Genomic DNA, 23,805 nt, shown 5'->3' on the forward strand with positions numbered 1-23,805 from the left:
AAGGGCCATTCGTCCTTGCACCGCAGTTTGTGGATTACTATATCAGAGAAATGTGTGACTCTAGGGGTTCAAACATTGATAAATAGACCCCTGTGGAAAGAGAAGCCCCCCAGACTCTTCATGATTTAATCGCAGGTGAATTTAGCAGCAGGACTGCACAAGCAGGACTCTCCTGTGTACTCCCACACGGGCAGGGCTGTGATCGGGGATCCTCCGCTGTATTGATCACAATGGTGACATAGGATGCGGCACAAGCGCTGAACACTCCATGTACGGCAGTCAAGTAAGCACCGCCCACTTCCCCGCCTCTTCTCCTATATCACCAACCAGTCTGTAGGGCTTCTGGCTCGTTTTCCTCCGTTTGTGTGACACGTGATTTCCGGGTCATCATGTTTTCAGAATCATTTCCGGAGCAAGGGATGGAGCCGGACGGAACGTACCAACAGGGCTTCGTAGGGATCCGCTTTTGTCAGGAATGGTGAGCGGCGCGGGTTCTGGGGATGGGGGACTACATATCCCAGCATCCTCACCCCCCAGCACACTGCTTTAACCACATATGTCTATAAATATATGGTACTAGTGTTATGTACCTGGTGTACTCGAGTATACACTGTATACAGGAGTTGGATAACAGTTGGATAGTGGGAATAAAGATCTTTAAAGTGTGTGTGTGTAAAAGTAAACTGTCCCTGTAGCTGTGGGTACAGTAGGTAAAGGTTAAAGTGGTTCTAAAGTCCAGGACCCTCCCTCCTAATTGGCTGAACGAGCAGTGGGAGCCAATTGGCTGCTGCTGTTAATCACAGCCAATGAGGGGAAAGTGGGGTGCGGGGCGGATTTTGCACAATTGCACATAGTGATGGGAAGTTCGGATCTTTAAAGTGAATCGGTTCATTTCGAACTGCTCACTGAAATGAACCGATTCAATGAATCGATTCTTCGGTTCTTGGGTTCACTTGCTGAGTCTACTGACAAGCAAGTGAACCGAAGCTCTGATTCAACCTTCTTAAATGAGTAGAATCAGAAGAGTGATTCACACAGAAGGTTGGCAGGTCCTGGTAATGTTTACTTTGATTTAGTTCATCGGCGCAGAGCACAATTGTTGTCAATTGACAATTATTCCATTGTTGTCAGATTAGCGCAGTGTCATGCATTTTGGTGATACACAAACAGCTGTGTTAGGCTGGGTTCACACTTGTGCGATGCGGGAACCCTGCGATTCCACGACGGGTTCCTGCATCGCACCCGACTCGCACGACAGTTCACAACGACATATGCGAACTGCTGGGGAGTGTCATACAATGTTAATGGCACCCCCATTTCAGTTCGCATGTCGCACTGCGAAGTGTCAGTTTGGACATGAATCGGATCGCATGAGTGCTATGCGATCCGATTCTGGTGCGGACCAAAAAAAGGGTCCTGTGCGAGTTTAGTCCGAATGCGATACGATTTCAACCATACTATCTGTATGGCTGAAATTGCATTGCACGGACATCGCCTGTGATTTGCACTGCAGTGCAAATCTCATGTGATTTTGCACTATGCTGCAGTGTGAACCGGCCCTGAGCCTAGGTTTCCGCAAATTTGATGGATAGCAATGTTACCTGTGAAGTTGCCCCAGAATGCAGGTCACATGCACACAAACCCCGCTTTTCATTTAGGCTCTGTTTCCACTTGTGCAACTTGTCCTGCGACTTGGGACTGCAAAGTTGCATGACAAGAAGTACCCGATTTCCAATGAGTGCCATTCATATCTGTGCGACTTCAAGTCACAGCGACTTCAAAGTAGTCCCTGCACTACTTTGGTCCCATTGTAATGTGACTTGAGGTCCATAAACCTCCAGAATACACAGGCATGGCTTCAAGTCGCGGCAGAATCGTGCAACTTTCTGGCTTTTCAGGCTAACGCAGCCTGAAAGTTGCACAATTCTGCCGCAATTTTGATGCGACTTTAAAGAAATGCCTGTGTATTCCAGAGGTCTATGGATCTCAAGTTGCATCAAAGTGGGACCAAAGTAGTGCAGGGACTACTTTGAAGTCGCACAGATACCAATAATACTCATTGGAAATCATAGAGTACAAAGTCGCAGGACAAGTTGCACAAGTGGAAATGGAGCCTAAATGAAAAGTGGGTTTTTGTGCATGTGAACTGCATTCTGATGGGCCAACTTCACAGGTAACATTGCTAGCCATCAGATTTGTCCGTAGCCTTTACAGCGCATGCGCAGGAATGATGATCAGATTTTACTACCACTACCATGGGTGAAGTACCCCTGGTAGTAAAATCCAATCGTTAAGGCTATTTTCACACTTGTGCGACTTGAAAGTCAAGTGCTTTTGCCATGATTTTTGCCATGACTTGAAGCAATGTTTGTGTAATCTTGAGGTCTCTGCCACAAGTCGCATCAAAGTCAGACAAAAGTAGTACAAAAACTACTTTGAAGTCGCACAGATATGAACTGAACTCGTTGGAAATCATGGGGTGTGACTTGTCGTGTGACTTGTCGTGTGACTTGTCGTGTGACTTGTCGTGTGACTTGTCGTGTGACTTGTCGTGTGACTTGTCGTGTGACTTTGCAGTCTCAAGTCGCAGGACAAGTCGCATGAGTGTGAAAGGGCCTTAGGCTGTCCGTACCACCTGATCACTGCTGCTACCTGATCATTGGATTGGTGTATTGTTTTACTGGTGGTGACTCATGGTTCTTTCAGTGTACTGGGTTCTAAAAACTGATAAGATTCTTTAACTCGGTAACTTGTATGATTCTTTAACTCAGTGTACTGTGTACTCCTGGCTCTTGTTTTAAGTTTGTATCCAGTTCCTGAGTGTCACTGTGCTTTGAGTCAGCTGATTGGTTGCAGGGAGGGGCCGAGCTCTCTCACTCTAGGATCATATTACCCCTGCCAGCTCTGCTGCTCTGCTATGTACTGAGTGCAGAGTGAACTGTTTCAAACGAATCAGTTCACTAAAAAGAACCGATTCAAAAGAACGATTCGTTCATGAACTGGACATCACTAATTGCACATAGGGAATGAGCATGTAGTGGTGTCCCCAGAGCAAGTGGCTTTCTCTGGGGACACTGCTCCAGGGGGAGGAGCCAGGAGTGCTGTCGTGGGACCCAAAAAGAAGAGGATCGGAGCTGATCTCTGCTCTGTGCAATGGTTTTACACAGAAGTATGTTTGCTATTAAAAAAAACTTTGATGCCACTTTAAAAGCCTCAAAATTAGGCAATCGGCTCATGTTCTGCTGAGGGGAGGAGAGAGCGTGGCGTGACCGAGAGATGCGCTTATCACTGTGCTGCTTCTCCTGTCACTGTCCAGTCACAGGAAGTGGGTTGAATGATGCTCAGGGAAAGAAGTACAGTGGGGAAATCTCTGGTGTGAAGCTGACTATAGGAGCAAAAGCTGGTTTTGGTGTGAAATCATTTAAATCCCAACTCTGGGCAAAATATGAACCTGTTATGAGCTGCTCCCAATCTGTCTGGCCTGTGTAGGTTGTGTTTTTTTTTTTTTCATCTTTTACCTTTCAAAACCGGGCATACTTTCCTTTGCCCACCATACGAGTCCCTTTGGCTTTCACTTATGGTCTGGGGACCACTAACCCATCTGTATATGTACCCCTGCCAATTAGGGATGCACCGAATGGGTTTTTTGGTGCCGATACTGAAAATGAAAAATACACTAGGCCGAAACCGATACCGAAACAGCACCGATACCGAAAATGACTGTTTTTAAAAAATATTTTTATACAGGAGGTGGTCAGACTGGGGACATGGTACAGGAGGTGGTCAGAGACTGGGGGCATGGTACAGGAGGTGGTCAGAGACTGGGGACATGGTACAGGAGGTGGTCAGAGACTGGGGACATGGTACAGGAGGTGGTCAGAGACTGGGGACATGGTACAGGAGGTGGTCAGAGACTGGGGACATGGTACAGGAGGTGGTCAGAGACTGGGGACATGGTACAGGAGGTGGTCAGAGACTGGGGACATGGTACAGGAGGTGGTCAGAGACTGGGGACATGGTACAGGAGGTGGTCAGAGACTGGGGACATGGTACAGGAGGTGGTCAGAGACTGGGGACATGGTACAGGAGGTGGTCAGAGACTGGGGACATGGTACAGGAGGTGGTCAGAGACTGGGGACATGGTACAGGAGGTGGTCAGAGACTGGGGACATGGTACAGGAGGTGGTCAGAGACTGGGGACATGGTACAGGAGGTGGTCAGAGACTGGGGACATGGTACAGGAGGTGGTCAGAGACTGGGGACATGGTACAGGAGGTGGTCAGAGACTGGGGACATGGTACAGGAGGTGGTCAGAGACTGGGGACATGGTACAGGAGGTGGTCAGAGACTGGGGACATGGTACAGGAGGTGGTCAGAGACTGGGGACATGGTACAGGAGGTGGTCAGAGACTGGGGACATGGTACAGGAGGTGGTCAGAGACTGGGGACATGGTACAGGAGGTGGTCAGAGACTGGGGACATGGTACAGGAGGTGGTCAGAGACTGGGGACATGGTACAGGAGGTGGTCAGAGACTGGGGACATGGTACAGGAGGTGGTCAGAGACTGGGGACATGGTACAGGAGGTGGTCAGAGACTGCATGCATGGTACAGGAGGTGGTCAGAGACTGCATGCATGGTACAGGAGGTGGTCAGAGACTGCATGCATGGTACAGGAGGTGGTCAGAGACTGGGGACATGGTACAGGAGGTGGTCAGAGACTGCATGCATGGTACAGGAGGTGGTCAGAGACTGCATGCATGGTACAGGAGGTGGTCAGAGACTGCATGCATGGTACAGGAGGTGGTCAGAGACTGCATGCATGGTACAGGAGGTGGTCAGAGACTGCATGCATGGTACAGGAGGTGGTCAGAGACTGGGGACACGGTACAGGAGGTGGTCAGAGACTGGGGACACGGTACAGGAGGTGGTCAGAGACTGGGGACACGGTACAGGAGGTGGTCAGAGACTGGGGACACGGTACAGGAGGTGGTCAGAGACTGGGGACACGGTACAGGAGGTGGTCAGAGACTGGGGACACGGTACAGGAGATGGTCAGAGACTGGGGACACGGTACAGGAGATGGTCAGAGACTGGGGACACGGTACAGGAGATGGTCAGAGACTGGGGACACGGTACAGGAGATGGTCAGACTGGGGACACGGTACAGGAGATGGTCAGAGACAGAGGACGTGGTACAGGAGGCATCCCCCATTGCAGCCAGTGTGCCCCATTGCAGCCAGTGTGCCCCATTGCAGCCAGTGCCCCATTGCAGCCAGTGTGCCCCATTGCAGCCAGTGTGCCATTTTGCAGCCAGCCTGTGCACTGTGCAGGGAAGAGAGCCGCCTCCGCCGCCTGTTTGATAACAGCGCCGGGAACATCACAGCTTTCGAACATTTCTTATTAGCTGTCCAGCAGGAAGGCCTCTCAATAGCCAGGAGAGAGGTTGGTGTGTGAGGACCAATTGGCAGTAGTGATGCACCGAAATTTCGGCTGCCGAAACATATCGGCCGAAAATGCCCTTTTCGGCAATTTGCCGAAAGAGAAAAACGGCCGATAATGGAGCCGAAAATGGGGCGTGGCCTGGGTGGGGGCTGGGCTCCGCCACCCCGCCCCTGGTGACGCCCATCATGGAGGGTGTATAGCGCAGGAGAGCCGCCTCCGCCTGTTTGATCACAGCGCGGGGAACATCACAGCTTTCATTTCAATAGCTGTGTGTTCCCGGCCGCGTGCCGTCACACGCAGCCCCTCCCCCTTGTCCGGGCACTTAGACAGATCATCCGCAGGATTGGACGGATGATCTGTCTATCAAAGTGCCCGGACAAGGGGGAGGGGCTGCGTGTGACGGCACGCGGCCGGGAACACACAGCTATTGAAATGAAAGCTGTGATGTTCCCCGCGCTGTGATCAAACAGGCGGAGGCGGCTCTCCTGCGCTATACACCCTCCATGATGGGCGTCACCAGGGGCGGGGTGGCGGAGCCCAGCCCCCACCCAGGCCACGCCCCATTTTCGGCTCCATTATCGGCCGTTTTTCTCTTTCGGCAAATTGCCGAAAAGGGCATTTTCGGCCGATATGTTTCGGCAGCCGAAATTTCGGTGCATCACTACTGCCAATTGGTCCTCACACACCAACCTCTCTCCTGGCTATTGAGAGGCCTTCCTGCTGGACAGCTAATAAGAAATGTTCGTGCTCTACAGGCAGTGATGTGGACAAGCCTCATGTAAACAGTAGACTTGGGACTGGAGCGTCATGTAAATGTGGCTTTAGGTAAGTAAAATTGATTGCTTATCACCCCCCCCCCCCCCCTTTTCATGCCAACGATCCAATTAGAATGGAAGTGAGGGATGGGAGGGAGGTTCATCTGTTGCCCAGAGTTTGGCTTGAATGGGCTATTTATGGGCCTTTTTTTTTTTTTTTTTTTTAATCCTGTTATCTTTGGCTAGAGTTTTTCAACAAAAAACCTTTCAAATACAAAATACACCTTGCCGAATAAAAAAAAAAAAATCTATTTTTTTTTGTGTAATATGAAACATTGTTATGGCACGTAAATGGATACCTAACGTCATGCTTTGAAATTGCGCGCACTCGCAGAATGGCACTAAATTGCGGTACATAGGCAAAGCTTTAAAAATTTCTACAGGTTACCAGTTTAGAGTTAGAGAAGGTCCTCTGCTAGCATTGTTGCTCTCGTTCAGACGTTCGCAGCGATACCGTACATGTGGTATGAACACTATTTACATATGTGGTTGTGACCTACGTATGCGGGGACAGGGCAGCTTTAAAAAAAAAGTTTTTTTTTTTTTCTCTGTCCCTTTGAAAATAATGTTTTTTGCTTGCTGCTATTGCAAGGAATGTAAACATCTCTTGCGATAATACAGTATGACAAGTCCTCTTTATGGAGAGAACTGGGGTCTAAAATCTCTCCCCTACCCCTAAAAGCAAATGCAAAAAAAAATTAAAAAGCCTTGTTTACATGTGGCTGGAACTGTGATGACATTGCTCTGGTCCTCTTGGGGAGTGAAGATGACCAGAGGCCATCTTTCCTTCCATATTTCCTGTGCCCAGCCAGCACTAGATACACCAGGTAAAAACGAAAACCAATGGAAAGTGGCGGTAGGGGGGCCACTTCTAAAAGTGACCCAGTGACAAATCTGCTTTTTGCACCACTTTTATGAGACTGGCTCCTGGGGGAAAGCAATTTACTGGGGTTATGCCATCATCATCCTTGTATTAAACGTCAAAGTAATGGCGTATTTTCTCAGGAGGGCTGCAAGTCATTATAGGAGACGTGTAGGGCTTGAACCTAACTGAATGCTAAAAATATTTTTTCTATTAAAAATGCCCCTCAGTAAACATTTCCTGGTGGTGAATCTATCAGTGTCATTTAAAACTCATACATCAGCAAGATTTACCAGCAGTGAATGTTTTGAAGTCCTATTCACTGCTTATATATCCCTTTGTGTTCTCTATAAAATGTAAACGGTTTTTCTGTTTTTTTTCCAGCAACAACATGTTGTATCCTAAAGAAGACAAAGAAAATCGTATCCTGCTCTATGCGGTAAGACAATTTCCAGAGATATTTAACCAGATTATACCCCGAGGGGAGGAGGGGGGGGGGAGAGAAAGTGTGGTGTGCATGTGATGTTGTGACCACTGACAATTAGTCATGTGATTAGCACTGGAGGGATCCCAGGAACCATGGTCATGAACACCTGCCATTAACATGTAGCATATGTTATCCATAAAGTGCAGCGACCTAAATGTGCCTCTATGATTTTTTTTTTTTTGATTTTTTTTTTTGATTTTTTTTTTACTTGTGCCTTTGGACCCCCTGATCTGCGACCGATTTCTATTGGTAAACTTGGACACTTCTTGAGAGAGGTTGACCCCTTCCACAAATTTTTGTCAATCAGGCCACCCAATACGATGATGGGCCTATCAAAAGGTATGCATGAAGTATAACTAAAGGCAAAGCGTGTGTGTTTTAATTTTTAGATGGGGTGAATGCCTGTTAAGTATTTACTGTTTGTGTCCCTGTTAGGGAGATTCACCCTCTGTGTCCTGATCACTATTATCACTGAGAGTGAAAGAAAAACCTAAACAGAACAGGAATAGCAGGAAATCTTCCAATAGGCACACCAGTTCTAGAGACCCTGGTGACAACCAGGGATTTCCTCACTTTTCTCGCTTCCTGTTGGCTATGAGACGGGAAGGGAAATGTTCTCCAATGTAACACAAATGTCAAAAGAAAAAACTGATGAGTTGAAAACTCCCTTTGTGAAAAGTTAAGAAAGTTTTGCCTTTAGTTCTACTTTAGCACTTCTCTGGGTGCATGCACATTATGCACAATGTCAGATTAACACTAAAAATAACGAGTTCTTAGCTGTTTGCATGCTTTTTCTGGGGCCATGGCTTTTAGCATTGAAGGGAGAGGAGGAACATGAAGGGCAGACTACTAGCATTTTGAAATGGAGGCAACATGTTGCTCATTTCTGGTCTGGATCCCAAAAGTAAATGTTGGTTTCTGTTTCTTCTCTCCTTTCTGAGACTACAGATTGCCTGGCTATCTCGTTGATGCTTTGGCTTCAATGCTCTGAATTGCTGTCCTGGAAAAAGTAAAGATTGGGAATTCTGACTTTTTTCCACCTTTCATTTTCACCATATTACAGATGGGTGACTTATGCCGCTTACACATGATCCGCTGGACAATCCACCCGTGTGTAGGCTCCGGCAGACTTTTTTTTTTTTACCCAAAAGTCCAGCGGACGAAGGTTGGAGTTTTGCACATCAATCTGTCCGCCGGACTCTCATTTCGGCGGACAATACGTGTGTGTGCTAGTCCGCCGTACTTTTGAAATGAATGGACTTTTCCCGCCCAGAGAAAAGTCCGCTCATTTTGAGCATCGCTGGCCCCATCACCTGGTATGGACTTAAAGGGGAATTCCGTACACCGAAAAAACAGCGTGGGGGTCCCCCCCTAGGTCCATATCAGACCCTTATCTGAACATGCTACCCGGCCGGCCAGGAAAGGGGGTGGGGAGGAGCGAGCACCCCCCTGCCTCCTGAGCCGTACCAGCCCGCGTGCCCTCAACATGGGGGGGTGCCTTGGGGAAGGGGGGGCCGCGCGGCCCCCCCACCCCAAAGCACCTTGTTCCCATGTTGATGAGGACAAGGGCCTCTTCCCGACAACCCTGGCCATTGGTTGTCGGGGTCTGCGGGCGGGGGGCTTATCGGAATCCGTGAGCCCCTTTAATAAGCGCGCCCCCGGATCCCGGCCCCCCACCCTATGTGAATGAGTATGGGGTACAATGTATCCCTACCCATTCACCTGTGGAAAAAAATGTAAAAAATCACAACACACAAGGGTTAAAATAGTTTATTGCACAGCTCCGGGGGGTCTTCTTCAGTCTTCGGGGGTCTTCTCGCCGGACTCCTCCGCTATCTTCTGCTCTTTTACTAGTGGAGGAGCCTTCTTCCGACTTCGGGGGTCTTGTCCCCCTCTTCGGGGGTCTTGTCCCCCTCTTCGGGGGTCTTGTCCCCCTCTTCAGTTCTTCTTGCCATGCCACTGCACCTTCTAGCTCTTTTACAAGCAGTGGCCCGGTCTTCTGTTGCTGCTGTCTTCTGGCCTTCTGTTCTTCTCTTCTTGAGCTGTTACCTCATCGCTGTCTCTGGTCACAATGACAGAGACGTGGCGAGCGGCGACTTATATAGGGACATCGCCGGATGATGTCCCCGCCCATTATGATGTCACAGCCCCAGCATCCTCTGGAACTGTGACATCATAATAGGCGGGGCGTAGGCAATTCCCCTTTAAGTCCATACCAGGTGACGGGTCCAGCGACGCCTCCTTAGCTGGTTCCGGCTGCCTGGAGCCGCGCTCAAAATGAACGGTCTTTACTCCGCGTGTGTGGGCGAGTCTGTTCATTTCAAAAGTACGGCGGACCTAGTCCGCCGCAAAAGTGCCGTGTCTGGACAGGTAGCTCGTTCGGAAAGTCCGGCGGTTTGTCCGCCAGACTAAGTCCGCTGGATAGTCTGATACGTGTGTACGCGGCATTAGATATATAAAGCCAGGTCCATTTTCTGGTTGTATCTGTTTTTATTAAGTGAAATATTTGGTAAGAATATAAGCAAGAAGTACATGAAGCATAAACTGTTCATCAATGTCAACAGTCAGGTATACGCCCCACACCATCTTATTTTATTTATTTATTTTCAAGATCCTTTAGAGCATGAGTCGCATGCCAAAGTCAGATCACTAAGACCCCATACACACTATTCAATTTTCTGCAGATTTTTGTCTTCAGATTTACCAAAACCATATAATAGGAGGTCAAACCTTAAGAATTTCAATTTGCATGCAATTAGGCAGGTCCTTGCACTACATAGTCTTGGTAAATCTGAAGACAAAAATCTTCAGAAAATCGAATAGTGTGTATGGGGCTTTAAGATGATGATCCGACATTGATCTATCTTCAGTAATATTGAATGGGCTGAAGTCGGCCCAAATTAGTGCAGGAACCTTTTTCAAAGTCGGCATAATTTGCCTAGTCTACGAAATGGAGATGGAATTTGTTTAATTTAGGGACAATTATCTAACCACTTTTATCTTCTGGCTTGGTTAATACAAAATTACCCTTTACATTTGTGTCTTTCTTTTTTTTATTTTTTATTTTTTATTTTTTTCCCCCTCAACTGCTTCTCCATTTTCTTCCCTTTGCAGTGTCGAAACTGTGACTACCAGCAGGAGGCTGATAACTGCTGCATTTACGTCAATAAAATCACACATGAAGTAGAGTGAGTATCCTCTTTGTTGTTTTATATTACTCTGTTGTGCTCCATGTATAATCTGTCTACAGTCAACTGGAAAGAAGTTTTTATAGGTTCAGCTTTAATCACCTTTAATCAAACCTGAAAATGTTGCGTTTAAACACTTCATATCCACACTATAGCCAAAAGATGACTATAGCGCAGCTCTCTCGCTTGTGGCGTGCCCCCTAGGGCGCACTCTGTGATCGCGGTGTCCTTTGGACACAGCTGATCACAGATCTGAGAAAAGGGCCAAGCACAGTGACCCTTTACCATGTGATCAGCTGTGTTTGATCACATGTAAACAAACTTGCCGGTTATCGGCTTTCCTTTTCTCGCGTGCTGTCAGTGTGAGGAGGGTAGAGCCAGTAACCGCTGAGTGTGAAGGGACATTTACACAGATAAATAGGGAACTGATCATCAGTGCAGCCTCCATGGTACACACCAGTGAAGAATAAAAATTACTTATTTACCAAACTTTATATATAAAAAAAGAGAAAATTTTCTTTATTTCAGTCCTCCGTTTCTGTTGGCAAAAAATAAAAAAAACCCCGGTGGTGATTAATTTCCACCAAAAGAAAGCTATATTTGTGTGAAAAAAAAATTCCATATGGGTACAGTGGTGCATGACTGCACAATTGTCATAGTTACAACCTCTAGGCTCTTGTGTCTAGGAGTGTGCTGACTGGAAGCTATCTGCTTCTGCCTCCTGTCACACTGAGTAAGAAAACGCTTTGAGCTGTGTTTAGGACTTAATATAGAGAATGTACAGTGCCAGTGACAGTGGTGAGTAGAGTCTACTGTTTCAATCTGATCATGCACCACTGTCGTTAGTGTTGCAGGCTTAACAGGCAGCAGCCACAAGCTGGTAATATCAGGGCCAGAAGGCGGAAAAGAGCAGTGGAAACTAATTGTGTAAGTCTGACACTCCGGAAAGTATTTGAAGGTGGAAGATTATTAGTGTCAGTTATTCATAAAATACATGGCATATAAGCATGTCAAGCACTGCAATAAGAAAGTGATGATTTCTTGCATCTTTTAATTGTGAGGTGACTGCAGTGGCATAGGTAGTGGCAGTCACTTTATCAGCACCCTGGGCTATCTTCGAGGTATACCTGCTCTGTTTAGTCATTTCTTTATATAATGTATATTACCTAGATCGGGAACTGTAGATTTGAGTTGGGGACTAGTACTACCTTTTGCAAAGGTGTCTTGGTGCGGTGTCACAAGATGTTTGCAACAAAAACCTCTGCATTTAACCTAATGCTAAAACTGTCTTACTTTTATTTATTAGATTATCTCACTCAATACCCCTTCCCTTCTATTCCCCAATTATGGCAAGTCTACACTCCCCAGCACTTGCCCCTCTCTGCTGCACTTGCATGCCATGCCAAAAAATGCCTTTTCCTGCTGCTCCTTTTCCACCAGAACAATCTCCAATTTGGCCCCACACTCTCCCTCACCTAACCTGCATTTTCCCCCATTTTTTTTTTTCTGAATCTTTGCAGCAGTCTGACTGGCCAGCAGTTAACACAGGGACACTATCCTGCCACTGTAATGTGCAAAGCAGGTATGTTTGGCAAGGAATTCTGCGGTGCTTGTTTCTTGAGCAATGATGGAGGTTTTAGAAACAAACACAGCAGAATTCTAGCAATGCTGTCACATCGCTGCACTACACACTAGGGGTGCGCATCTTCACTGGTCTCAAGATTTGATTACGATTATCTGGTCAACAATTCGATTCCGCGATGCATCACGATTACCGATGAGCTCCCACTTCCGCTTGGGCCGCCTAGTGTATTTTTATTAAAAGTCAGAAAGTACTTTTTTTTGTAGCTGCTGACTTTTAATAAACAAAAAATTGACTGGAACTCCGCTTTGAATTAAAAATAACCTCACTCCCTTAAAGTGCACTACAAGGTACAGATATTCACACAGGCTGCTGGGAGGTCAGGAGGGATAACAATCCACAGCTCTGTGACATTCCCTGTACTATCTCTGTGCTGACCATTGGTGGCTGGTGCTCAAAATTTTTGGGTGGGAGCAAACAAACTGAAAAATACTGAACCTCCCCTGTCAAACGCAGCCAGCGTGAGGTGTAAGTAGAGCGCAAACCCATTTGTACTCTACTTACTGTTACTTTTTTTAATAAATGCAGTGGGGCACATCATTCAATGTATGTGCTTTTTTTAAAATGTCACTTCATACCGCATTTCACAGTAAATGCATCCCGATCATATGCCATGCCGAGCCCGGCCCGCCTCTCGCCTCTCACGTCGCTCGAGTCCTGACGTCAGCGGGGAATTCTCAGCCCTGCCCGCTGACTATAGTTATATCAGAAGAGAGGCGGGTGGGGATAAGAATTCCCCACTGACGTCAGGACTCGAGAGACATGAGAGGCGGGCCGGGCTTGGCACGGCACATGATCGGGATGTATTTATTGTGAAATTCGGTATGAAGTGACACATTTTTTTAAAAAGCACATACACCGTGGCGCATCATTCACTGTAACGTGGAATTTATAAAAAAAATAATTTCCCAAGTGTTCTTCCAGGACAGCCCTTGAGAGATGGAGCTCCTCCCATCGACCCAGGAAACACATTGCCACAGTTCAAAAGGCGGTCCCTCAGGTCCCTGGTCAGTCATTTGTGTTTCCTCCGTCGGAGGAACATGTTGCCAGGAACCTGGAGGCCCCTCTCAGGGGCTGCCTGAGAACCTGTAAGCCATAAGGGACTGGGTCCTGTTTTTTGGCTGCAGTTGGGTCCATACCTTTTTTCTTGTGGCTCGGGTACCGTCCAGCTGAATCGGAGCAGACCCGTTACCCTCCTCCTTCCAGTGCCGAGGTGACCAGGGGCAGAATGACGCCGGTTTCCCCCAGGAGCAGTGAGTGGAACCTTCCATCTCTGCTCCTTGTTGCGGTGGGGTCGGAGACGCCGAGCGTCATTTCCGGCGGAACCGCGTCATCACTGTGTGCCGAGACTTCCGGTTCCGGGTCTCTAGGGTACAAGGAGAGGGAGAGCCAGCGCTGTGCCTGTACAGTCCCGACCAGCGTCCAGCAATACCGGACTAGCGGCGGGATCCGGAGCAGCAGAGGGGGACCATGGAGGTTATTCCCCAGGACACTCCGGCGGAGACAGGCACCAGCCAATCCCAGGTAGGCTGCTGGGCATGCTATTACTCTGGTGGAGTGGTGGTGTTTGTAGGCTGGGTTCTGTAGTGCCCCACGGTGGTGGTTAACTCACAGTTAAGGATGTATGCAGTTGGTGGTGATTCTAAGGAGGGACATGGAGCTGACGCTAAAAAATTCTTTGTCTTCTTATTTTCAGGCTAAAGAGCTACCAAAGGAAGACGAGGCAGGCCTCTGGCTCTAACAAAGCCCTATGCAAGTAATGCATTGCAAGCTTGCTTAAATCTGAGGCAGATTCCCCCTTAGCAAAATTTTTGGGCTCCTTTAAAGAGGAAATGGCGTCGACCTTTAAATCCCTCCGGGAGTTAATCACTGACGTAGGGTCAGCTGCCTCCACGAGTAAAACAACTGCAATCTCCTCCTCACCATGCCTTACAACACCCATCTCAGGGGAGCCCCGTATGGTCAGGGAGCCTAGCCCCACGTTGATTAGCCCCGATTCCTCTGACACAGACTCTGATCAGGAAGAGGATCAAGCAACATCTAAAGCCTCAAAGTATAGATTGTCTCTTGAAGTAGATGAGCTAATGGGTGCTATCTATGATACACTGGAAATTGAGGAAGAAACTCAGTTATCCAGACATAAGATGTATGAGGCTCTGGGGAAAAAGAAAGCAAAGGTTTTCCCTATACATAAGGTGCTTTCTGACCTTGTCCTTAAGGAGTGGTCTGAACCAGATAAAAAGGTTTTCTTTCCTAAATCCCTTAAGAGAAGGTTCCCTTTTGATGAGAGCCCAGAGGCGGTCTGGAATAAAAATCCTAAACTAGACGCCCCTCTGTCCAAAGTTTCAAAGCAGACTGATCTGGCCTTTGAGGATATGGGCCACCTGAAAGATCCCATGGACAGGAGAACAGACATTGTCTTAAAGAGGGCCTGGGATGCCTCTATGGCAGGCGTAAAACCTGCTCTAGCCACTTCTTGTGTAGCTAGAAACCTGGAGTTCTGGTTGTCGCAACTACAGGAACATTTAAAAGCAGGCACTCCTAGGGGGGAGCTTCTGAAATCCTTCCCTATGCTTTTTAAGGCCACCAGTTTCATCTCTGACGCCTCCACGGACTCCGTAAAATTTACAGCTAAGTCAGCAGCACTTTCAGTGGCAGCAAGGAGGTCAGTATGGATGAAAACTTGGGGGGGGGGGGAGACACGGCGTCCAAAACCCACCTGTGCAGCATCCCTTTTACAGGAGACTTAGTCTTCGGGCCTGAATTAGATTCCGCCTTAGAAAGGACGGCGGATAAAAAGAAAACCTTTCCCGCAAAAAATAAAAATTTCCAAAGAAATTTTTTTCGTCCTTTTAAAGAGGAAGTAAACCCCTTCAAACCACTTTGACCTCCAGGTAAGCCTAGATTAAGGCTTACCTGTAGGTCCAAGCAATATCTCCTAAACCTATATGGTTTAGGAGATATTTGCCCGAAAATGGGCACAGCTGTCTACGGCGCATGCGCCGTAGACAGCGGAGCGCAGGCGCACTAAATGCGGCAAGTCCAAGAATGGATTTGCCTAATTTGTCGACTCCCGTGCGCATGCGCGGGAGTGACATCATCGCGGCTTCGCCGAATGGCAGCGTCGGAGCTGCGAGACGCGATTCCCGTGCGCATGCGCGGGAGTGACGTCATCGCGGCTTCGCCGCTGTCATTGGTCGGAGCTGCGAGACGCCACCAGCAAGATGGACGCGGCGGACTACAGGGATCAGCGGCGACTTCGCTGGCTCCTGTGTCAGGTAAGTGACACATAATGAGCTACTATGCGATGCATAGTAGTCCATTATGCTTTACCTTTGCAGGGAAAAAAAGAGGAAGTAAACCCATCAGGGTTTACTTCCTCTTTAAGGAACCCTCTAAATCAGAGAAGACTTCAACCCCCAAAAAACATTGGTCGGGACATAAAGGGAAAGGGGGCATACTGTTTAGCCGCCCCAATCGGGATCCCAAACCCCAGTGACGTCAGGGTTCCTGTGGGGGGAAGATTAAGCTAATTTCTTCCACAATGGGAAGAGACAACCTCGAAAGAGTTTGTCTTAAATATAATAAAAAGGGGTCATGCGCTGGAATTCCACAGCAGCCCTCCCTCAAAGTGTTTGGTGACAAAGCTTCCAAGTCACTCAGAAAAGGCCAGGGCCTTACCTTTACTGATAGGGGAAATGGTGGATCAAGAGGTATTGACACCAGTCCCTATTCAGGAACAAGGAGACGGTTTTTACTCGCACATTTTCGTGGTAAAAAAGCCGCCAGGGAGCTTCAGACTAATTATGAACCTCCGACCACTGAATCGCTCCATCCTTTACAAGAGATTTAGGATGGAGTCCATTTATTCCATAAAGAACCTTCACCAGAAAGAGATATTTATGGCCACCCTGGATCTAAGGGATGCTTATCTGCATATTCCAATAAGGGAGGAATGCCAGAAATTCCTTCGGATGGCAGTGCAGATAGACACAAAAGTTTACCACTTTCAGTGCAGAGCGCTCCCCTTCGGTCTGTCATCCTCCCCAAGAATCTTTTCCAAGGTTCTCGGAGAGGCTTTAGTTCCACTGAGGCTTCAATCAGTCTCAATTATTCCCTATCTAGACGACCTGCTCCTAACAGCACACTCGGAGAGTCGTCTTTCTCAGGATCTGGAGTTGACTCAACTCAGCCTGAGTCGGTTAGGGTGGATTGTCAGTCAGGAGAAATCCAAGACAACCCCAACACAGGAGATCCTGTATTTGGGTTACTGGATCAAGTCTGTAGATCAGAAAATTATACTGCCGGAAGAATAGATTTTGAATCTGTGGCAGAGAACATCTTTTCTTCAATGCAGCCCCAAATGTACGGTGAGGGAAGTAATGTCGGTCTTAGGTCTTATGACGGCAGCCATTCCAGCCGTACAATGGGCCAGGTTCCACCAAAGAGACCTTCAGGGATTTCTGTTGGAACAATTAAAGGGCAGAGATCTGGAGGAGGAGGTATCGATCCCCTCAAAGATAAAACGCTCCCTCTGGTGGTGGAAGGACAGGGAGAACCTAAACAAAGGGGTTCATTGGGTCCTTCCTATCACTTCAACACTGACAACGGATGCGAGCAGCTGGGGCTGGGGAGCCCACCTCGGCTCAAGCTGGGTCCAGGACAAGTGGACCCCGGAAGAGAAATGTTTCTCTTCCAATTGGAAGGAGCTAACAGCGATCCTAAGAGCTGTTTTAGCCTTTCACCCCACAATACAGGGTCACCATCTACAAGTCCGTTCAGACAATATGACGGCTGTAGCATACATAAACAAACAAAGAGGTACCAGAAGTCCTCGTTTGATGTTGGTAGCCAGACGCATTTTTCAGTGGGCAGAAGCCAATCTGGAATCCATTTCTGCAGTTCACCTGAAAGGGGAGCTGAACAGCACGGCGGACTTCTTGAGTCGACAAAAAGTTTCGAACCAAGAGTGGTCCTTACACCCAGAGGTATTCAATCTCATAACAACTCACTGGGGAAAACCAGAAGTAGACCTTTTTGCGAGCAAAGAGAATGCAAAGGTTCCCAATTTTTGCTCGCTAAACCCAGGAGATCAGCCCCTGGCTGTAGATGCCTTGCAAACTCCATGGACTTTCAGTCTGGCGTATGCATTTCCCCCTCTTCATCTCATTCCGAGGGTCCTAGCAAGATTCTTCACGGAAAAAACCTGTTTGAGTCTAGTGGCACCATTCTGGCCCAGGAGACCATGGTTCACAACGTTGCTACAATTAACAGACTGTCCGCCTCTAAGGCTTCCCTGCAGACAGGACCTCCTGTCGCAGGGACCTCTTTATCATCCACAGGTGGCCACACTGAAGCTTTCAGCGTGGTTACTGAGGCGGAAATCTTAAGGAGTAAGGGCCTGACAGATGAGGTAATTGCGACCTTACTACAGAGTCGCAAACCAGTCACGAGGGCTATTTACAAAAAAGTCTGAAAAAAATTTAATAGCTGGCTGAATAGCCGTGACATAAATACGGCTAATATTCTACAGTTTTTACAGGAAGGTGTAAACAAAGGATTAACCCTAAGTACTATTAAGGTTCAGATAGCTGCCTTAAGTGTGTACCTAGATGAACGCTTACAGGAAAATCCTTTTGTCGCTAGGTTCTGTAAGGCAATCGCTAGACGTAAGCCGGTCAGAGTCGGCAAAGTCCCATCCTGGGATTTAGCAGTTGTACTAAAAGCTTTCTTGGGGTCACCCTTTGAGCCTATCTCAGAGGCCTCCCTAAGGCTTATTACATTTAAGACAGTACTCCTGGTAGCAATCACTTCATTCCGTAGGGTCAGTGAAATCCAAGCCCTTTCCATCAGGGAACCTTTTCTACAGATCCTAGAAGACAGTCATACTAAAAACAGACCCTGTGTTCTTACCAAAAGTAGCTTCTAGCTTCCATAGGTCCCAAGATATTGTCCTCCCCTCATTTTGTCAAAATGCAGCAAATGAGAAAGAAGAACGTTTTCATTTATTGGATGTGAGGAGGTGTATTCTAGAATATCTTAGTGACAAATCCTTTCAGAATCTCTGACTCCCTTTTTGTCCTTTTTTTTCCGGGCAGCGTAGGGGGCAAAAAGCTTCAAAAGTAACCATAGCTAGATGGATTAGGCTAGCTATAGCAGAGGGGTATAAGGCCTTGAATAGAGATCCTCCTGAGGGTGTTAAAGCTCACTCAACAAGAGCGTTGTCTGCATCCTGGGCAGAAAGAGCTGGTGCCACCCCGGAGCAGGTATGTAAAGCAGCCACATGGTCAAGCTTTTCCACCTTTACAAGGCATTACCGACTGGACCTAATGTCTAGTCAGGATCAGGCCTTTGGGAGGAAAGTCCTCCAGGCCGTGGTCCCCCCCTAATCTGGTAAGTACTTGGGGATCCTCTCAAGGGCTGTCCTGGAAGAACACTTGGGAAAACTGGAGTTAGTACTTACCGGTAACTCCTTTTCCGGTGGTCTTCCAGGACAGCACAATCCCACCCTTTATTTGATTATAGTGATGTACTAATGTTATTACCTGTTATGGTTTGTTTTTCAGTTCCATCCTTCGGTTCTTGGTGAATGACTGACCAGGGACCTGAGGGACCGCCTTTTGAACTGTGGCAATGTGTTTCCTGGGTCGATGGGAGGAGCTCCATCTCTCAAGGGCTGTCCTGGAAGACCACCGGAAAAGGAGTTACCGGTAAGAACTAACTTCAGTTTTTAAAAATATGCTCTGAGTGCTTTCCTAGGAGGGGTGGGGCAAGTTATGACATCACCCGCAATCGATTTTCCGGTCCGTATGCATCCATGCCATATCGGGGACAGCCGAATCCTGATGCAACGATTAATTTCAGCACCCCTACTACACACTGATCTCATACCCTCTGAATTCCTCTCCGGCACATTGCTCCTGTCATCCCCAGTGTCCATCACTATGATTATACATCTTCTAGTTATAATGCAGCATATATATTTTTAATTTTTTTTTCATTTCCAGTGAACTGACTCAGATCATTGCTGATGTATCTCAGGACCCCACACTGCCCCGTACAGAGGATCATCCCTGTTCAAAGTAAGTGATCTTACTCAGCAGAGCTCACATCTCCTGTCTGCCTTTCATCCAGTATAGTGTGTAATGAATGTCTCTCTTACAGATGTGGACATAAAGAGGCCGTATTCTTCCAGTCTCACAGTGCAAAAGCTGAGGTATCATATCACGCCCTGCGTCTTTCAATACCATCATTTTTAGCTGTACACAGTTGATTCCCCCATCACATACCACTTGCCAAGAAGCACATTTTGCCTAAAGCCTAGTTCTATTTTTTTTTTTTTTTTAATGAAGTTTACTTGGGTTTTAGTTGCCACATTTATTACTTCTGTGGGGGATCACTGTACTTTCGGACCTTGATAAACTTTCTTCACATAAAAAGGTGTTTTTTTTTTTTTTTTTTCTTTTTTTGTTCAGATATTGCAACAGCATCTACTTCCTATACCAAGATTCTGGCCCAGGGATAATGAAATCATATATTCTGGTTTTGTAGCTGTTATGTTTCTGGTTGTATATGCACATATCTCACACAACTTGGCCCTTTGCTGCAATAATGCCCATAAATTACAACAATTTTAATGTGGGGCCTTTTTAGAGACAGTTTTAACCAATATCCATTACTTTGCAGCTTATTACTTTGTGTAAAATGTCATGTTAAAAAAAACTAAACAAAGCCACCTATAAGGCTCAATTCACAAAGCTATCACGCATGTTATTTGCCCTAATCATCATTTCTTAGTAAATGAGGTGAAGCTGTGTTCACTTTAAATACTCAGATGCAGGAGAAACTTTAAATAGAAGAAAAAGCTTGTTTGCGCATCGTTGCTCGTGGTTGGATGATTTATATTAAAGCTTCACCTCATTTAAAAAGCTAAGCTCTGCTCCCTTAGTAAATCGGCCCCAGTACATTAGGGATTTCGCTTCCACAATATCGACTATTTCAGGTATCTTTTCTGCTAATCGTTCAGAAATGCCTGCATCTTTATACATGTCTGTAAAACTATTTTACCTAATCTTGCCTCTGAAAATACAGTGGGGGGGGGGGGGGGGAAGAGAGGAGTATTTGATCCCCTGCTGATTTTGCACGTTTGCCCACTAATAAAGAAATGATCAGTCTATAATTTTAATAGTAGATTTATTTTACCAGTGAGACAAAACAAAAAATACCCAGAAAAATGCATTTCAAAAAAGTTATAAACTGATTTGCATTTTAATGAGTGAAGTAAGTATTTGATCCCCTATCAGCAAGATTTCTGGCTCCCAGATGTCTCTTAAATGGAGTGCTCCTAATCTCTGCTTGTTGCCAGTATAAAGGACACCTGTCCACAGAAGCAATCTAAATTCAATCTTTCCACCATGGCCAAGACCAAAGAGCTGTCCAAGGATGTCAGGGACAAGACTGTAGACCGGAATGGGCTACAAGACCATCGCCAAGCAACTAGGTGAGAGGGTGTCAACGGTTGGTGCGATTATTTGCAAATAGAAGAAACCTAAATAACGAAATGTCCCTCAGTGTGGGGCTCCATGCAAGATCTCACCTTGTGGAATTTCAGTGATCATGAGAATGGTGAGGAATCAATCCAGAACTACACACTAGAATCTTTCCAATAATCTCAAGGCAGCTGGGACCATAGTCGCCAAGAGAACAATTGGTAAAGCACTACGCCGTGAAGGACTGAAATCCTGCAGCACCAACAAGGTCCCCCTGCTCAAGAAATCACATGTACAGGCCTGTCTGAAGTTTACTAATGAACTTCGGAATAATTCAGAGTAGAACTGAGTAAAAGTGTTGTGGTCAGATGAGACCAAATTTGAGCTCTTTGGCATCAACTCCACTCACCGTGTTTGCAGGAGGAGGCGGCATGCTGCCTATTAACCCCCAAGGACACATCCCCACTCTCAAACACTGGGGTTGAAAACCTTATGCTTTGGGGGTGTTTTCTGCTAAGGGGACAGAACAACTTTACTGCATCAAAGGGACGATGGATGGGCCATGTACCCATCAAATCTTGCGTGAGAACCTTCCCTCAGCCAGGGCATTGAAAATAGGCCGTGGATGGGTTTTCCAGCATGACAATGACTCAAAACACACGGCCAAGGCAACAAAGGAATGGCTCAAGAAGCACATTAAGGTCCTGGAGTGGCCTAGCCAATCTGAAGGTTTGAGTTGCCAAACGTCAGCCTCGAAACCTTAATTACTTGGAGAGGATCTGCAAAGAGTAGGACAAAATCCCTCCTGAGATGTGGGCAAATACAAGAAACGTCTGACCTCTGTGATTGCCAACAAGGGTTTTGCCACTAAGTTATGTTTTGTGAAGGGGTCAAATACTTTCACTCATTAAAAATGCAAATCAATTTATAACTACTTTTGAAATGCATTTTTCTGGATATTTGTTACTGTCTCACTGTTTAAAGTAAACCTACCTTTCAAATCATTTTTGTCAGTGGGCAAACATACAAAATCACCAGGGGATCAAATAAATATTTTTTTCCGCCTCTCTGTATGTAATGTACATGATCATTGATCAAGAAAAACATTTTGGTAATATCTGTTGCAATCTAAATTGGTGTGCATGCATTTTTTTATTTAATATATACTTACACTGAACTTTAAATCTCTTAGGATGCCATGAGATTGTATTATGTCTGCACGGCTCCACACTGTGGTCATCGCTGGACTGAGTGATCTCCTCCCTCCCCGAAGATTTGTTTTCTTTATGTGTTTTTATTGTTAAATAAATGTACAGTTTGTTTTAATTTGGCAAGTGTCTGTTCTTTTACATGGACTAACAGTAACTTGTCATGATCACTGGTTGCCAGGTTTTACATGCCCTGGCAAATTTAGTGTCCTAATTCTTAAAGTGCCACTAAACTCACTTTATGCAAGAAAAAAAAAATGTGCAGTATGTTTAAATATAATGAGAACGTGTCTTCTGTATCTTTTTGTTTTGTTTCATCTCTCAAATCAAGCTTTTTTTTTTTTCTGCTATTAGACTTCCTGTTCTAGAGCGGGTCTTTTTTTTGTTCATGTCCACCTTTTTTTTTTATTTTTATTTTTTTTTTTTTTTTTTTTGTGAACATAGCCACCCTCTCCTGCTTGCCTGCAATATGGACTACATTTATGCAGACACATTCAGCACTGAGAGATGAATGCATAAAGCAGACCAATTAACAGAAATAAGGTTGGGCACTACTCACTCTACACTAGTAGCTGTGGGATGCAAGATCGGAGGATAGGGCGCATGCACACAATAGGGCTGAAAACGGTAAGACTCTTTAAATGACAAAATAGGAGAGCCATAGTATACTTGATAATTTAGAACAATTGATGTAAAAAAACAAAACAAATCTTGGCATCTTTTTAAAGGCACTGCACTACTCCATTCATGCTTTTGCCTTCTGTTCTTTCCACACTCATTCCATTTTCTACTGCCTCCTATTCCTTGCTCCTATCTAGTGCTCTGCTTTTCACACTGAGTGCACAAAAGTGGTTGGCCTCTAGATCTGGACTGTTAGAGACATGACTGGTCTTGCAGCACTGAGTTAATGTTGGCTCCATTCAGTGCCTCCACAACAGCAGCCTAAGGCTTCCATAGTAGCATTGGGTTTCCAAACCTATGCGAAATGTTGCTTGATATTTCATGTTTTCAGGAGAGTTCTTTCACTTCCTGGAAAATTGGCATCCTATTTTTAGGGTTCATTCAAAATGGATATGTAATGCTTTTTAGATTAGGAAATGTGCTCATTCCTTGAAAGGATTGATGGGATGTCCAATCCAAAGCTTGGCAATGGTGGTGAAGCAAGAACTAGTGTTAACATCTGCTTGCTGAATTATTACATTTTAGATAGCATTCTACAGATAAGAGAATGTGTGTAAGTTCCAATGTAAAAATAAATTGGCTTGACAATTGTGTAATTTTCAACTTTAGTTCATTGTACAGGCTTACTTTTGTACCACATACAAAATGAATGTGTTGATGTGCAAGAGACCTTATGCCACACTTCTTCCCCCCCCCCTTTTTTTTTTTCTTTATTTCTCCCCAATGCACCAAGCTACATGTCTTTGTTTATGGGTGCCATGTGACACCCTGCAAATGTCTGCTAGCAACATTTAGTTAATCAAATAAATATTGCATTTTGCTGTGGTAAAGAGAGTTTAAATACAGTGCATCACTGCAAAAGTGCCTTCAGTAGTGGACCTGGCAGAGCTAGGAACTAACCCAGTACTATTGCATAGTAAAGGCCTAAAAACAATTTAGCGTTAAAGACTAATGGCTTCACATTCTGGCAGATGACAGTCTAAGGGTTT

At 46.1% G+C, this 23,805-nt stretch overlaps 1 protein-coding gene across 1 annotated transcript; it reads left to right on the top strand.

Moving 5' to 3' along the window:
* Positions 1-338: 338 nt before the first annotated feature.
* Positions 339-22,253, top strand: POLR2I (RNA polymerase II subunit I). The gene is made up of 6 exons (XM_077453394.1): positions 339-478; positions 7,506-7,560; positions 10,723-10,796; positions 19,446-19,520; positions 19,603-19,654; positions 22,120-22,253. The coding sequence occupies exons 1-6, from the start codon at positions 390-392 to the stop codon at positions 22,180-22,182; spliced, it is 408 nt and encodes a 135-aa protein (XP_077309520.1). The 5' UTR covers positions 339-389; the 3' UTR covers positions 22,183-22,253.
* Positions 22,254-23,805: the final 1,552 nt, after the last annotated feature.

This window comes from Lithobates pipiens, unplaced genomic scaffold (assembly GCF_037356315.1).
Source record: "Lithobates pipiens isolate NorthernLeopardFrog02 unplaced genomic scaffold, aLitPip1_a1.2 Scaffold_1, whole genome shotgun sequence".
NCBI lineage: Eukaryota > Metazoa > Chordata > Amphibia > Anura > Ranidae > Lithobates > Lithobates pipiens.

Excerpts from the sequence above, each read along its gene's own strand:
- POLR2I (XM_077453394.1), top strand. The coding sequence starts at position 390 with ATGTTTTCAGAATCATTTCCGGAGCAAGGGATGGAGCCGGACGGAACG. Across the intron at positions 7,561-10,722 it reads ATCGTATCCTGCTCTATGCG|TGTCGAAACTGTGACTACCA; the intron begins GTAAGACAATTT and ends TTCCCTTTGCAG. Across the intron at positions 19,521-19,602 it reads GAGGATCATCCCTGTTCAAA|ATGTGGACATAAAGAGGCCG; the intron begins GTAAGTGATCTT and ends TCTCTCTTACAG.